At 41.3% G+C, this 15,376-nt stretch overlaps 1 protein-coding gene across 1 annotated transcript in view; it reads right to left on the reverse strand.

Moving 5' to 3' along the window:
• Window positions 1-843: 843 nt before the first annotated feature.
• The window catches only part of ZC3H7A (zinc finger CCCH-type containing 7A), a 34,670-nt gene continuing 20,137 nt past the window's right edge, over window positions 844-15,376 (reverse strand). Inside the window, exons 11-23 of the mRNA XM_079720124.1 lie at window positions 14,876-14,940; window positions 14,127-14,313; window positions 13,300-13,461; window positions 12,081-12,277; window positions 11,699-11,799; window positions 11,079-11,260; window positions 10,591-10,667; window positions 9,324-9,457; window positions 8,806-8,911; window positions 6,122-6,230; window positions 4,306-4,439; window positions 2,557-2,720; window positions 844-1,750 (exon numbers count right to left, since the gene is read on the reverse strand). Of these exons, the coding sequence (XP_079576250.1) occupies window positions 1,561-1,750; window positions 2,557-2,720; window positions 4,306-4,439; window positions 6,122-6,230; window positions 8,806-8,911; window positions 9,324-9,457; window positions 10,591-10,667; window positions 11,079-11,260; window positions 11,699-11,799; window positions 12,081-12,277; window positions 13,300-13,461; window positions 14,127-14,313; window positions 14,876-14,940 (1,808 nt within the window). The 3' untranslated portion in view covers window positions 844-1,560. The remainder of the gene's footprint in view (window positions 1,751-2,556; window positions 2,721-4,305; window positions 4,440-6,121; window positions 6,231-8,805; window positions 8,912-9,323; window positions 9,458-10,590; window positions 10,668-11,078; window positions 11,261-11,698; window positions 11,800-12,080; window positions 12,278-13,299; window positions 13,462-14,126; window positions 14,314-14,875; window positions 14,941-15,376) is intronic.

The raw sequence follows: 15,376 nt of genomic DNA on the forward strand, positions 1-15,376 counted from the left end.
CCTCTGGTTCTGCTGAAGGCACCGCTTCTCTCTCATCTCTCTACTTGCAGCCATGCTCCCCCCACCCAGGCTGGACTCGCACTGAACAAAGACCCTTTTCTGTTTTCCCCAAACCCCACTGAGTCAAGGTTGTCACGAAGAAGTGACTTTCGAGTCCATCAGCCATTCCTTCTGACTCCCACCCCCAACAGGGACTCTGCACTGGCAGTGTCCTCGTGAGGTGGCGGCCCCCTAACCCTGACAATGACTCTTCTCCCTAGCTTGCCAGGTCAGGAGCAGATCTGGGTCTCAGGACAGCTCAGCCCTTTCCTTGTCTCTGCCAGCCGGTCCTGACCACACCTTCAGTGGTCTTTCAACAACCAAAACAGCCCTATAGAAGGCGCTGTGCTAGACAGTCGTGTCTGTGGAACCCCACAGCCCACGTCTTAGCTGACCATGTGTCCCCTTGCTGGGCATTCATCTGAATGAGACACAGAAGAGCCCCCAGAGGGGTTAGCATGTCAGTCAATAAGAGAAGCCTCTTAGCAACCTGAATCGGAGGAGAGCGGGACAGAGTGAAAGTTGCTGCCATGCCTCTCTAATTTGCCTTCTGCCATTAACTGCTTAAATGAAAGTGTTTTTTAAAAAAATCTAGGCAATTCCCTGGCAGTCCAGTGGGTAGGAGTCTACGCTTTCACTGCTGAGGGCCCAGGTTCGATCCCTGGTCGTCGGGGAACAGGGATTCTGCAAGCCGAGCAGTGCGGCCAAAAAAAAAACAAAAAGAAAAAACTAACCTTGTGATTTTAGTACCCAGTTTTAACAATTCTTTAAGGAATTGGCAAGGACCACACCAAAAAAATGAAAGACATCTATATATAAAATCTTTATTACGGGCAGTATTGGTCCATACACTACACAATACCAACAGTACAAGTTTAATCTTTCAAAATCATCATTTAAACAGCAAAAGACCAAGAAATAAAATTTGAGTCAACTGATTATTTTTCAAAATATTCTCAATGCACATTATCCTCAGTTCCCTTATTATAGTGAAACATACAAATACAGAAAAATACCCCATTTAACATATACTAGTGTTAAATGGTTATTTGGCTTAAAATCTGAGTTAAGAAAATCCTTTTTAGCAACCTACATACAGATAAGTAGCAAACTTTATTATATTAGACAAATTCATTCCTCTTAAAACATGTGAAGAATTTCATCCATCATGTGTTCTGATCCTAGTACAGTGTTTCTCTCTCACCATCATGATTCTTATCTGAAGGACCAACTCAAGAAGTCATCCTCACATAACCTTATCCTCTTCCCCAACACAGTTCATCCAAAAGTCTGTTCAACAGATGGCAACCAGTAGCGGTCACTTTGCCATTTGATGCCGTGAGAGCCTGGCCAGACCTGTCAAACAGCCCGTTTTCCTACCTACTGTGGGTTGCTGCTCAGGAGGGACGAGAGACGCCAATACAAGCAGAAAATCTGCAGCTCCTCTGCTACGTGCCTTACAACACTTTCAATTTTTCTGGTCAATGCTCTGATTAGGTAACATACATAAAAGCCAGCATATTAGTTTAAATCTTTAAACAAAAAACTATATTTTCCAAAGTCATTATCATTGGGGGCAATTAAGTGATCTTTTCGTGCTTTGTTGAGCTTCATCTTTAGGGCATCTCTTCTCTCTTCCCATTCATGAAGTTCAGCATTGCCATGTGCAAATTTACAGCTGCTTCCTTCCGTGCAAGTACCATTCATATACCTGTTAGGACAAGTCAGCTTGGTAAGCATCCACCAGCTTGGTAAGCGTCCACCAGTTGTTTATAAAAATCTTTAAAATGTGTTCTTCACTACCTTTATGGTTTGCATTAAACTTTTAGCTCGAAATCTTAATCCTAGAAAAATGAATATTTTATTGCCTTGACATCTACAATAATTAGTACTTTAAACTATTTAAATGCACTATTTAATGAAAAATACAGATTGTTGGGGGAAAAAAGACTATGCTCCTTCTTGATGCAGTGGAAAGAAATCAGAAGGGGCAGGAAGTAAAAAATATCTTCAATAATTCTATGTATCACATGGATCTAAGTTTGGAAGTCAAATAGAAACAGCAACAACAAAATGAGGAGCAATTCAAAATTATCTAGCTTTTCATTGAAAAATTTTCTAAGTAAACTTAAAATACTAATATTTTCCTTTGACCTGAGAAAGTTCCAGATTTATACTTGGAATATAATTCAAAGGCAGTTTCAAAACTGATGAACATCTACTACGAGAAAGATTATTGTGAAGGGTCAGAGAATCTCCACTGCCATCTCAGAGATCATTTGGGCAAGCCTGAATGAACTTATTTCCCTATTTGGTTATCTTTAAGACTTTCACGCCAGTACCGGCAGACTAGTGAATCTTTTCATGTAACACAGAAGAGTGAAGAAATGTTCAAGGAGCAACTAAACTGTGAGCTCAAATCCAAGCATCCAGGATTAGAAGATTTTATCACCCAGATACTCTGTCTACTCACAAGGTCAGCAGTTTTCATGTGGGAAACTGAAGAGACCCACATACCTATCGCAAATACTAAAATATCCTGTTGGAAAGCGGTGCTGCCAGCAGTACTGGTCATCTTCAGTGTGGAAAACCTTCTCCTTGTGCTTCTCTGAGGAGATGTGGCCCTGCCACTGCTTCTCACTGTTACAGTTCTTCCCACACATCCAGCAGTGGAAGTCCACCTAGAGTGCACGCAAGACACACATCCCGTCAGTGGCTGCTGTCTGTGTGGCCCCTGACGGGTCACATGTGTTCAGGCACCAGAACAACTAGAAACGACTCCACCTAAGACCCAGGCTCTACTGTTGGGGAGCCCGTCCAGTGGGGGAAGCTGGGTGAGAACATAAAACTCAAAGTCAAGAGCAGGACCAAGGAGAGGGTGGCCAGCACACAGGAAGCAGAGAGCAGGGACGATGGACTGGGCCAGGGGTCCAGGCAGTCTCTGGCAAGGAGCTAGTGTGCCAACAAGGGAGTCTGTCAGCAGGACAAGGGGCCAGGTTCAAACAAGGATTCCGGGGAGGATTAATACCACGAGGGAAAGCAGAGAGGATGTGAAAACCCGGGATTCGCCCACTGCAGAAGGATGAGCAACTCCAGCCTTGCACATGAACTGAGCCCCTACTATGGGCCAGGACTTGTGCCAGGGGCCAGGGAAGTACACGTGCTGGGAAGACACCACCCTGGGGACACAGACCCACACATTAGGAACCCTGTGCTCCCACATATGCAAGCGTGCAGTGTTTGAGTGGTATTGACTATTTCCCAAATGCCCTGCAACACTGGGTAAGAACAGGTTCGCAGAGACAGGTCAACCTCATGACCCAGCAAGCTGGGGTGACCCTGGCTCTGGAAACCCTGGTAGTACTTAAGAAAAGGTGGTGAGGGGGTCAGTGCTGAGCCTTGGCAGAGAAAGCAGAGTTCACAGGGCGTATCATGCACAGAGACGTGTCCATGACCTGCATCTGAATGGCTCAATATGGAGAGGGGACAAAAAACAAAACAAGAAACAAGGAGCAGAGTAATGCATACGCCTGTCAGTTTAAATAAAACATGCCAGGCAGAGCAATAGGTTAGGAATAAACAGTCCAAGATATGTAAACATGGCCTGACAAAATATACACTGGATCTGGCCCCTCTGGGAAAGAAGGACAACTGGGGTTCCGACTTTATCTGTGACATTTTATTTACTTTACAGAAGCAAACACAACAAACTTACATCGGTTCACCTGGGATGGTGGGCTCAACAGTCATTATACTACCCCCTTCACTTTTTTGAAAAATTTAAAAGACAGACAAAACAGTAAAAGACCACAGGTGACTTAATGTCTCTGTAGAACCCAGAGGCAGAGGCCAGACTGCAGGACGGTGATAAGAGAACAAGAGGACTTGGGGGAGGGGGGAATCCCACATTTCCTGAGCACTTTCCGTGGCCCAGCACTGGGATAAACCCGCAGGCTCATCACACTTAGAGGCTCCATCACAAGCAACGCTCTCAGAGACGTTCAATAACCTGCCCAGTGTCACAGGTTACTAAGGAGAGGGAAGCAGGACTCGGACTCACAATTTCCTGGCTCCAGAGTTGGAAAAAAGATCCAGGAAAGCCATTTTTAGGATGAAGAGACTTAAACTAACAGTGGAGAGCCAGCGTGGAGAGAAGATGAAGATAAGGGGGAGGGCAGACCGCGGGCGAGGGAGATTTTGGAGAAGGTGGGAAAGAAAAGAAAGGCCTGGAAGCAAAGGTGAGGGGAACCAACCTGGGGTACTTACAGTAACTTCCGCGTAATCTGTCGGCATGTGAATTTGTTTTCCATTTTCTTTGTTTGACTGACTGGCTACATCATCGCTTTTTTCATTTTTTTGGCTCTTTAGCCAGAGTTCATAAAACTGTTCCATATCTTGTACTAAAGAAAAATGAACTCCTTTCAGCAGCAAATATTTAAATACGCCATTTAAATACACATAAGAACACGCACTCTTCTGGTATCAGTCGGTGCAATTTTCAAAAGAAACTTGAGAGGGCTGAATGGAAACTGATCGTATTTAGACACGGAGAGACAGTCCATTTCCAGACTCTCAGGGGTAAGAACCAAATTCAGGACTGTAAGACCACAATAGTTAGTTTTCTTTTTTTTTTTTAATAGTTAGTTTTCAAGATTAACTCCTCCCTGCATTTGCACGACACTATGGGGTGTTTAAAATTCAGGAACCATTTCAAGGGCATTGCTGAAAAGGAAAGCCTCGGCATGGCTTCACGATGCCCCACGTTAAACACTTGCTACCGCTGCTGTAACCACACAGGCTACTTACACAGCTCCTCACTGTCTACTGAGAAACCTACTATAAGGACCGAGATTCTGACCCTGATGGGAGCCTGTCAGTTGAGCCACAGTCCCAGAAGACCGACATGCTGGGGTGCAACTTACAACAACACAGCCACGACCAGGTGCTGGGCAGTGGCTGCAAGCTACTGGAACAAGTGTATCCGGCATTACTGTCAAGCGATAAAACCAAGGTTTCTCAACCTTAGCACTGCCAACGTTCTGAGCCAGAAAACTCTTCACTGTCGGTGGCAATCTTGTGTGTGTAGCATGTTTAACAACACCCCTAGCCTCTACCCACTAGCTGCCAGTAGCACAGCCCTACAAGTCATGACAATGTCCAGACGTTGCCAAGTGTCCCCAAGGGAAGAGAGGTGTGTGTGTGGCAAAATTCATCCCCAGTTGAGAGCCACTGAGTTTAAAAAAAATATCTGGTAATGAGGATCTGGTCAAAACTTGGCTTCACTGCCTGCCTAAGTGTTTCTAAGATTAGAGGTAAACTAAGAAATTCTTCTTCCTTCAGACCAGTGGTAGCAGGAATCACTGCAAGAGCCCTGATTTACAAGGACACCTTCAGTAAGGCCCAACTCTATGTCCCCACTCCAGCAAGAAGGAGTCCTGTCCACACAAGTCACTGAATTTTTACATGGTTGAAATACGATAGGTGACATGCTTAAATCAGATGGCTTCTTGTAATCCAGGGATCACAGATCTTAAGCAGTCGGTAAATTTCCATCAGTTTACTTAAGACTGAAGAACAATAATCCTGGTAGCAAAACCTTTTCTGGTTGGAATTGAAAGTTTGTCTGAGGCTCCTCTCAAAGGCTCTCACAATAAAAAAAAAAAAAAAAAAAAGGCTCTCACAATAAACCTAACGTTTGACCAAGACAAACATTCTCTCCTCGGGCCTTTGAATCTGGGCCTGTTCTACCAGTAAGGGCTCCTTGAAGAGACCTCCAATTATAACCTGATTAATTCTGGGGTGACTATTCACAAAAGGAGCTCACAGAAGGACTGAACTTCCCCAGACCATGAATCACGCCTATGACATCAGAGGATGCAGACCTATGTATTTGTATCTGAATCTGACCTAAGCAAACATGATCGGAGCTCAGACTCTGCTTCACTGATAAAATGGTATAATGGTTTAGAACGCAGACTGCTTTCTGTGTGCACAGTAAGTTGGCATATTTACAGAGAGGAAAGAGACTTTCAGGCAAGCTAGATTTCACGGGTGTCAAGGCCACGGTTAATCATCAACTTACTCCCGTTCTCTTTCATGTAGGTCCACACTTCTCGTTCCTCAGGACTGTGAGCAAAGGAACAGTTTCCAACATACTGACATTTTTTCCCAGAAGCAATATGATTGCACAGCTGTATTGGAAAGATAGGAACATGCTTTAAGACAGAGTACACTTAGTAAAACTGCCTAATTTTTACATTTAAGCAAAATAAAAATTATTATCCATGCTAATGCCGAGAACATAATTTTAAAAGGAGATTAATTTGCTTCTATTCAAATTGACTATAAGCCCCAAATACATGAGATGATATTAAGTTTTCTGTCTCAAAACTTTTCAAAAGAAAATTTCCAGAAGAAAGTAAGTATGAAACTGGAATATGGAACATTTTCTTACAAGGAAATGTCAACAAACTCATTGATTCAGAGTATCTGCTTTTAACACAGCAGAACATTGTATCTCTGCAATCCAAGTCTCTGGCCCCCTCAGTCTGAAGGATCCTACTCTCCCCTACCTGACACCCAGGATGCCTCCCTGTCAGCACTTGGGAAGTGATAAAGAAACTGCAGACTCCTCCAAAGGCACTAAACAGTGTCAGAAAAAATCTCGGACATTTACTTATCACCAATACTGGCAGCTAATCTTGGTCATCATTCTCTAGCTACGCGTTGTTCAAAGACAATTATTCCACTAACCAGGCCATCTAGTTATACAGCGTTCAAATAATACCTCTTCTGGTTATTTGCATTTTTATTTTACAGAGTAAATACACTGATACTGGTAGGAAAATAAAGTGAGAGCAATCAGCAGAACACAGACTCCCCTAAGACCCATGACTATTAAGAACTAGGAAAACCGCCATCACCAAGAGCTCATTCTTAGATATCATCAATGTACCTGTCTTTATAGAGCATAAATCCTAGTACAATTAATTGTTAGCTTATTTTAGTTTATCCGTGTTTCAGCAGGAGTTGGCCCTATATATTAGTTTACGTAATAGTAGATGCTTAGCATTGACTTTCACTAAAAATCAAGAAGCAGTCAACACTTAACACTGCTCCTTTCCTCCCTTGGACCAACATCAGGGACCCCCACCCCTGCAACCCTTACAATTTTCTGCATGAAGTCAATAGTCAACAAAACATTCTTGTGATAGACTGTATTATATTCTTTTCCCAGTCAATCCCCAATAAGTACTTAGGTATTACTAGGTAGACATTTACCACCGTCTTTCAAAACTCAACGATAAGGAGCAGGGAGAAGAGAAAATAAAGGAGAAGGCCGCTCTGTGCTGGGTTTTTACACAACACCAGCTCCTGTATCTTCCCTAGGATGCAATTATTCTCATTTACAGATGAGCAAACTGAGGCTGAGTAACTTGCCCTTCGGGCAGACTCTGAAGCACATGCTCTCTCCACCTCACCACACTGTCTACACACATACAAACACAGAGTACTATTTCTTCTTTTAGAAAAAGGATCCCTTAGCAATACCTAGTATGGTGGGAAAAAGAGGAAATACGCTCCTGTAAAATTGCAAGGTAGAACACCACGTCCAAGATGAGAGGATAATCAGTGGTCCTAGGCAGCTGCCTCATGAGCTAGAATTGTTCCCAGTCGTCTTAGTTTTAGCAAAGTTTTGAGGAATACGCCCATAATCTCCACTATCTTTTGAAGCACAAGATATCAATGGTTCCAATAAACCTTCCTCCCCTCCTACATAACCCATGGATTAAATCACCCAAATCTGAGGCTGAAACCACTGTGGATAAACACAAACACACCACCTCCTTCAAAGACTGTCATTATAACTTGTATAAGTTTTACAAAAAGCAAGGTACCCTGGGTGATGGGAAATTCACCCTCCTCTTCCTCAACTCTCTGGCAATTGGGAGAGGGAGCCTCGTTACATGGGGACTCTGCAATCCACCTGCACTGCTTCTCCGGGCAAAAGGCTCTCTCCATACTTCCTCCGCTGCGGCAGAAAATTTCCGCCCTGTCAGCTCCAAGTGTCCCTTGCACAGTGAAATCCCTCCAGACCCTCTCTCCTGTGAAGAGGCAAGTTGGGCCAGCTCCAGGGCTTTGCCCAGACAATCGTCTTTAAGACCATGTAAAGCACCAGGGAGACCAAGTTGAAACGTGCTACCCAGTGAGTGAAATGCTACCCACACATTAAGTTGGTCTGGTGTTTTCATTCTAAGGGCTTTTGAGGAACATATTGCTCTAACATGGAGCGTTTTTCCTTTGGGTTACTTCAAGAAAATCCTATAATGTTGGGCATCCTTTAGCAAGCATCCATTGCTTCAGTGAAAGAAACAGGCGTGATAAAAACAACTCATCAACAGCATCCATGATAATACGGAAGGCCCTGGGTTTGACAGCAAAGCTGAGGAATCAAATTTAAATGAAATTCTCTCCCATTTGCTCCCAAAGTAATTCATCTGGAAAATAAGCTGAGCCATGACCATCGCTCTTCTCTAGTTCACTGTCCACTTACTTTTCCTCAGTAACTCATACGATTCCCATCAATCTAAAGACTGTCCCAGAGCCACACATTCAAAAGGGAAAGGAAAACGAAAGGACCACTTCAATTTCATTAACATGATGAGCATTATTTAAAGGGTACCAGTTTCCATCTGAATTACTACTACTTTCTAATGATTTGAAATGCCTAATTAAAAAAAAGTGGCTTAAAAATTACGTATGTACATCAAACTGTAAAGGCATTTGTTTCTTTGTGGGGAGAGGACGGATGTTCATCCACTTCTTACGTTCAATAGACATCACTCTCATCGCACGACGATCTTTGGTCCACCTAAGAAAAATGGAGTTCAGAAAAAACAAAAACACACTGGCAAAGGCATAATATAAAGGGGCAGGTACAAAGTTTGTACCTAAAGGACCAGAGATTTTTTTCCTCAACCCTTCTAAAAGAAATGCCTTATGATTCTGTCATTTCATTTCCTGTCGATAATTATAAACAAACATTCCCTACGAATCCTAAACACGGAAATGATGAAATACAGGAAAAACACTTGAATTGTGCACAGAATTCTTAGCTACTAAATTCTAAAAATCTCTTCCCTTTTGCTTTGCAATTATTCCTAAATTGTCTACTTTCCTTTGCTCTCTTCAAAGTCTTAATCTTTTTTTCTTATATGCATGATTTTACACCCATGAAAGAGATCATTATGATCAGGCACTATTTCCACACACACACTACTTACGAATGCCTTGCTTTTGCACTACAATATTTTCTGTTTTTGTCTGGTTCAATAACTTGACCATTTCTCAGACACTGAGCACATACAAATTTTATCTTCATATTAAGAGATCCAGGCATTATTTGATTGCCAAGTACCTTAAATAATTAAAAGATTAGTTTTAATTTAACAGAAAACCAGTTTTCTGAGAACACAATCACCATGCATTTTTTTTCATAATAGCATACAATTTCCGTTTTTGTCTGGTTTGATGATTTGACCACTATATATATATATATGATCTGATAACTAAAATCTCCAGTTCTCCACCCAAATGCAAGAGAATATGGTAAAAGCAGATTACAGATGCCAAATCTCAATTTATGAAAGTCAGCTTTGGAGTTAATGACTAGGATTTTTGGCAGGGAGGGGAAGGAGGGTAGTTGGGTTAAAGCAGTTTGGCTGGGCGGTAAGCAAAACTACAAACACAATCCACCTCCCTTATTCCAAGGATCCCCACAGCGCGAGACCCCAACTGTTTTGCCAATTAAGCTGAATAAGAAAACTGTATCCTACAGTCTTTTTTGGCCATGCCGCTCGGCTTGCAGGATCTTACTTCCCCAACCAGGGATCGAAACTGTGCCCCCTGCAGTGGAAGCACGGAGTCCTAACCACTGGACCTCCAGAGAATTCCCTATCCTACATTCTTGGTGGGTATTATGGGATGCCTAACTTTTTTTCTTTTATATGATCAACTAAAATTCAGAATTTTTTTTTCACATTAAGAATTACTCAACTGGGGCTTCCCTGATGGCACAGTGGTTAAGAATCCGACTGCCAATGCAGGGGACACAGGTTCGAGCCCTGGTCCAGGAAGATCCCACGTGCCACAGAGCAACTAAGCCCGTGCGCCACAACTACTGAGCCTGTGCTCTAGAGCCCGCGAGTCACAACTACTGAGCCCACATGCCACAACCACTGAGCCCGCGCGCCTACAGCCCGTGCTCTGCAACGAGAAGCCACCGCGATGAGAAACCCGTGTACCGCAACAAAGAGTAGCCCCCGCTCGCCGCAGCAACAAAGAAAGAGAAAGCCCGCGCGCAGCAACAAAGACCCAATGCAGCCAAAAATAAATAAATTAATTAGTTAATTTAAAAAATTAATCAACTCAATAAACATTAAGAAAGTAACTGGACTGTATGTAAGTTTTAACTGCATCTGCCGACAACTAACATTAATTCGGGTGCTCCAGAAAGGATCCCAAATGCAGAAAGTACACAGGAAAGAATACCTGAGCTCCAGGTACGTTTGCTTCCAAATTTTGCCAATATCGTTTAGATTCCTGGGCAATAGCGTCATGTGAGATACCTGGGAAACGCAGAAGCCTTTTTTTAGGTCCTCTACACAATAACAGGCCACCAATCTAGGCACAGTCAGACTCAATTCTTTAATTAACCCCACTTGGCATAATCTGTTGCCAAGAATGAACATCACATTATTCTTTCAAAATGGAATATTTACAAATATAGCTCTTGGTGTCTTCCGAGGAATCTTTCTTCCTCACAAGTCCATACTTCATACATGAACTTGTATCAGCAATTACTTATACGAGACCACACTCAAAACAGGCCACTCTAAAGATGAAGTGACTACACGGTTTAAAGCTCAGGATAAAATCAACAGTGTTGCCACACCAAGTTGTTGGAGAAGGGTCTCCAATACCGCTTCATAAACCCTGACGCTCTTGAGGAGACATTTCTCAATCACACACAAACCTACCTGTTTCATTTTGCAATATCCAGACTTTCAATTCTACAAGACTATGTGCATAAAAGCACTCGTCTTCCCTTAAACAGCCATATCGCACCTCATGTCGGCATAAATCAAGCTGACACTGACCATGAAAAGAACGTATTTTGGAGTATTTTACTGTTGTCTCTCGCAAAATGTGGACAAGGCACCTAAGAGGAAGAGGGAGTGACATTTTACTATTGTTCTGCCATAGCTTTAAAAGAAATGTACATACACATATAAAATGTAAAGTTCTAGAAGTTCTAGACTGAAAATACATTTTAAATCTTTATCAGAAAAAATAAATCACTGTATGCAACTGTTTTACTAGGGAGGGGAGGGGATAATTGTATGTTAAGCTATAAAATACCTAAGTCCATGTCATGAGAAGCTATAAATCAGTATTGCTTTTCTGTATTAAATTTCAATTAAATAATTCATTTTAAAATTCTCAGCAAAACCTATTAGCCATTTAAAAATAGTCACCATCTTTCAAAACAGCAACAAAAGGAGAGGGGGAATGCCTGAGTGGATACTACTCTGGTTTTATTTGGATCTAAAAAGAGACTCTGTGTTGTCACTATAAAAATTAGAAACTACCAACATACTTATTGTCTTCAAACTCATGCTTTGTAACCGGATGAGAACAAGAAGTAGAATTATCTTTGTTTCTTTTACTTATCATTCTAGGCTTATGATCAAAACATTTCTGAAACAGAGAAGAAGAATTATCATGAAAACATAATATGAGATAGAACTTCCGTGCCATGCTTATGATGTACATACCTATACATTACATGCTTACATCAAATAACACTCAGTAAGTACGAAGTCTTAACAGTATTCTTTTGGATAATAGCAGTGACTACCATTGCTGAGCAGATGCTTTATCATATGGCAGGACCAGAGCTAAGTACTTGATACTTCTGGGCTTGCGGGTCGGAAGCTACCACCAATTTCACAGCAGAAAGTAAGGTTTGGAGAAAGTACCTCACAAAGGAATATAAATTCTCCAAGATGCTCTTGGAGAAGTTTGAACACAGTAAGGTTGATCTTTCCGTTGCCACCAAAGAAAGCCTCCCTGCTGAATGCTCCCTTTCGCTCTAGCGTCCAGACATCTATCTCTTCCTGGCAATAAGCGAATGTGCAGTGGCCCAAATATCTACATTCCTCCTCAGCAGCAACATCTAGAAAGACAGGGAATTAAAAGACATTTAAAACACAGACCATTGTTTTTTCAAAGCCAATGAATATTAAACACACTTAGGGAGACTTCCCTGGTGGCGCAGTGGTTAAGAATCTGCCTGCCAATGCAAGGGACACAGGTTCGATCCCTGGTCCGGGAAGATCCCACATGCCGCGGAGCAACTAAGCCCGTGTGCCACAACTACTGAGCCTGCGCTCTAGAGCTCACGAGCCACAACTACTGAAGCCCGCGCACCTAGAGCCCGTGTTCTGCAACAAGAGAAGCCATCGCAAGAAGCCCGCACACCGCAACTAAGAGTAGCCCCCGCTCGCTGCAACTAGAGAAAGCCTGCACGCAGCAACGAAGACCCAACGCAGCCATAAATAAATAAATAAATAAATAAATTTATAACAACAACAACAAAATATCAGAAAAGTATTTAAAAAAAAACACGCTTAGGGCATCACTTGAATTTTTATAACAATTCATGGATAGCTTCCAACCATGATACGCATATTACAATACAGGGATGGTATTAACTCTTAAAAAAGAAACCAAAAAACCAGCACCACAATTCTAAGTTATTTTTATTTCAGACAGGGAAAAAAAGCCTTGATACCCGGATGTACTCCACCTAAGTTTAAAAAGTCGTTTAGGTACATTCAGAGCTCGTTCAGGTGAAGTGGTCTGGCAAAAATGAAAATACTAAGTTCTCTCAAAAACAACTTAAAAGAGCGACATTTTCAAAGCCTTAGTTCAGTGTTCTGATTCTGTTTAGACCATGTCAGGGAAAACCTGGGGAAATCCCCATTTCCATAAATAACTATAAAACACCCACAAGACAGGAAGTTAAAAACAAAGGTAAAAATAATATAAAAAATACTAATGTCTCAATCCAAGGAACTTTCTGTTAACTCTATCTAAACATTTTTAGTTACAGTAATACTGGAACCATTATAACAAATGTAGCAAATCATTTCTCGCTTAGGCGATGCACACCAATTAAGTAATTATAGCATATACCTTTACATATATAATAAGGTCCTTCATAATTTGTTTTTGTTGGTCTTGGACGTATTTTTTTCCATGATTTATCTTCAACATTCTTTATCCTACCAATTAAAATATCTTTCTTACATTTATGATCTATATTAGCATGGTAAGTGAAATCCATTAACTTAGGGCCTGAAAAAGATGTAAAAAGGATTGCTCATATGCACAAAAAGTATCATTTCATTTTACAGGCACATTTATAAGCAGATGTAAGCAGATGGATTATGATTATTAAAATATTAAATTCCCATTAAAAAATCCCATCTTCATAACCCCCAAATGTAAACAAGCTATGGAAGTAACTTTTGCCTTTCGTGCTGTTTGTCAGACAAAACAAAGATCAGGACAAAACACCAGTCTTCCCAAAACATAACCCTTATTTAACTATTAGAATAGGAGTTTTGATGGCTTCTAAAGGTAAAGAACGCATTTAAATAAGCAACTAAGAAAGAAAATTAACTTGGGTCGAGTTTAGAATAAATTGCGTTCATATCACTTGACTTAGGGGTAAAGATATGAAATAATCCAACAGAAAGTTCTTTAATTTTCACAAACATTATGCTCAGGTAAATATTCTATTCCATATGTTTCTATATATAAAATCTTTATCAAAGGAGAGCAGCGGCCTATCCTATTAGACTCCAAAGGTCCCTAATCAATAACTGCTGCTTCTTTAGAAAGAACTCAAAGATTGAAGAATCACAATGGCTGGTGTTTCCACATGTATCTACAAATCCCTAAGAACTCTCAGGTTATTGACTGCTTTAATCCTGTCTGCTCCTTTGTTTGGTCCTGACCTGATTTTACGAAACAGATCTGGCAAGCTTGTCTCAGTTCATGGGTTCCTTCAAGGGGATGTCTTGGGGTCACTGAAGAAGGTGGTTTAGTTACTGCACTTCCAAAAAAGTTTCCAAAGTCATTCCTAGGGTGACTTGACATTCCCAGGAAACTCTCAGAAGCAAACAAACTGCCTGGTCCATTCATCTGCAAGAAGAATTAAGAAAACAAAAAACAAAAAACAAAAAACAAAAAACAGCCAACAAATATTGCACTATCACTAAAGAAGGAAATCGATGCATCTGAAAAATAAGACATTCTGCACAGACTGAAGTTGGGACTATTCTGTCCTTACTGCGTTTCTATTTAAAAACCACTTCCTTCTACATTTTCCTCTCTTTTGGGTCTCTAGGTCCCTCCCCCACTTTTTTGGATGCTCCATGAGTTGTTATAAGTGACGGGTAATTGTTCTGCTTCATCAGCCAACACGTTTTTCACGCCCTGATCTTGTATTTCCTTGTCGTTCAAGCTGTGCTAAAGCCTCTTACACTGCCTGCAATTGTGATTAATTTGCTAGGACAGATCCAGCCTTAAACACAAAGCACTTATTACTGGATGTTCCAGAAGAGTCTTATTTTAGCACTCTTTCCCACAGCACACACAAAACTTCAGGGAGATGGTCACGTTCATTCAAATAACTCAGTTACTTAAGTAAAAGACCTATTTGCAATTTAAGCGACGTATTTACAAAAGAGGAAGTGACACTTACAAGTAAAAGGGAAGAATTACTGTTGTTAAGCGGTGTTCCCTCTCTAGAAGTTGAGGTGGACAGATCTAAAATAATAAAAAAACTTCAACAGACCTTTTCATTCTAATCATGTAATAAGAACATCAGGGCTAGTAGCTAACTGTGGTTTCCCACGTTATTTTCTCATCCCAATTCCAAGAAGCTTTCTTGCTCGTGACTGACACTCAAAGAGGGCTATGGAGTCTTTCCTCTCCTCTAGAAACCAAGGGCATAAATAACCCTTAGACAAACAAATTTAGATAAAAAGTGATTTTCAGAGACATAAGCTAAGGCAGGGCCTACCAAGTGGGACTGTTAAAAAGACTAAGAAAATAATTCGTATTCAGAATGGGAAAGGAGTCTCTCCTTTTGAAAATATGAAGCAGGAACTCATCATAACATTAAGAAAATCAATAAAGTTCAATTACTTTCTTTTTCTTAGTCGACCACTCAGTTACCTTCTCTCTGCCCTTCTGTCTCCCA

This window comes from Hyperoodon ampullatus (assembly GCF_949752795.1).
Source record: "Hyperoodon ampullatus genome assembly, chromosome: 14".
In the NCBI taxonomy this organism is placed as follows: domain Eukaryota; kingdom Metazoa; phylum Chordata; class Mammalia; order Artiodactyla; family Ziphiidae; genus Hyperoodon; species Hyperoodon ampullatus.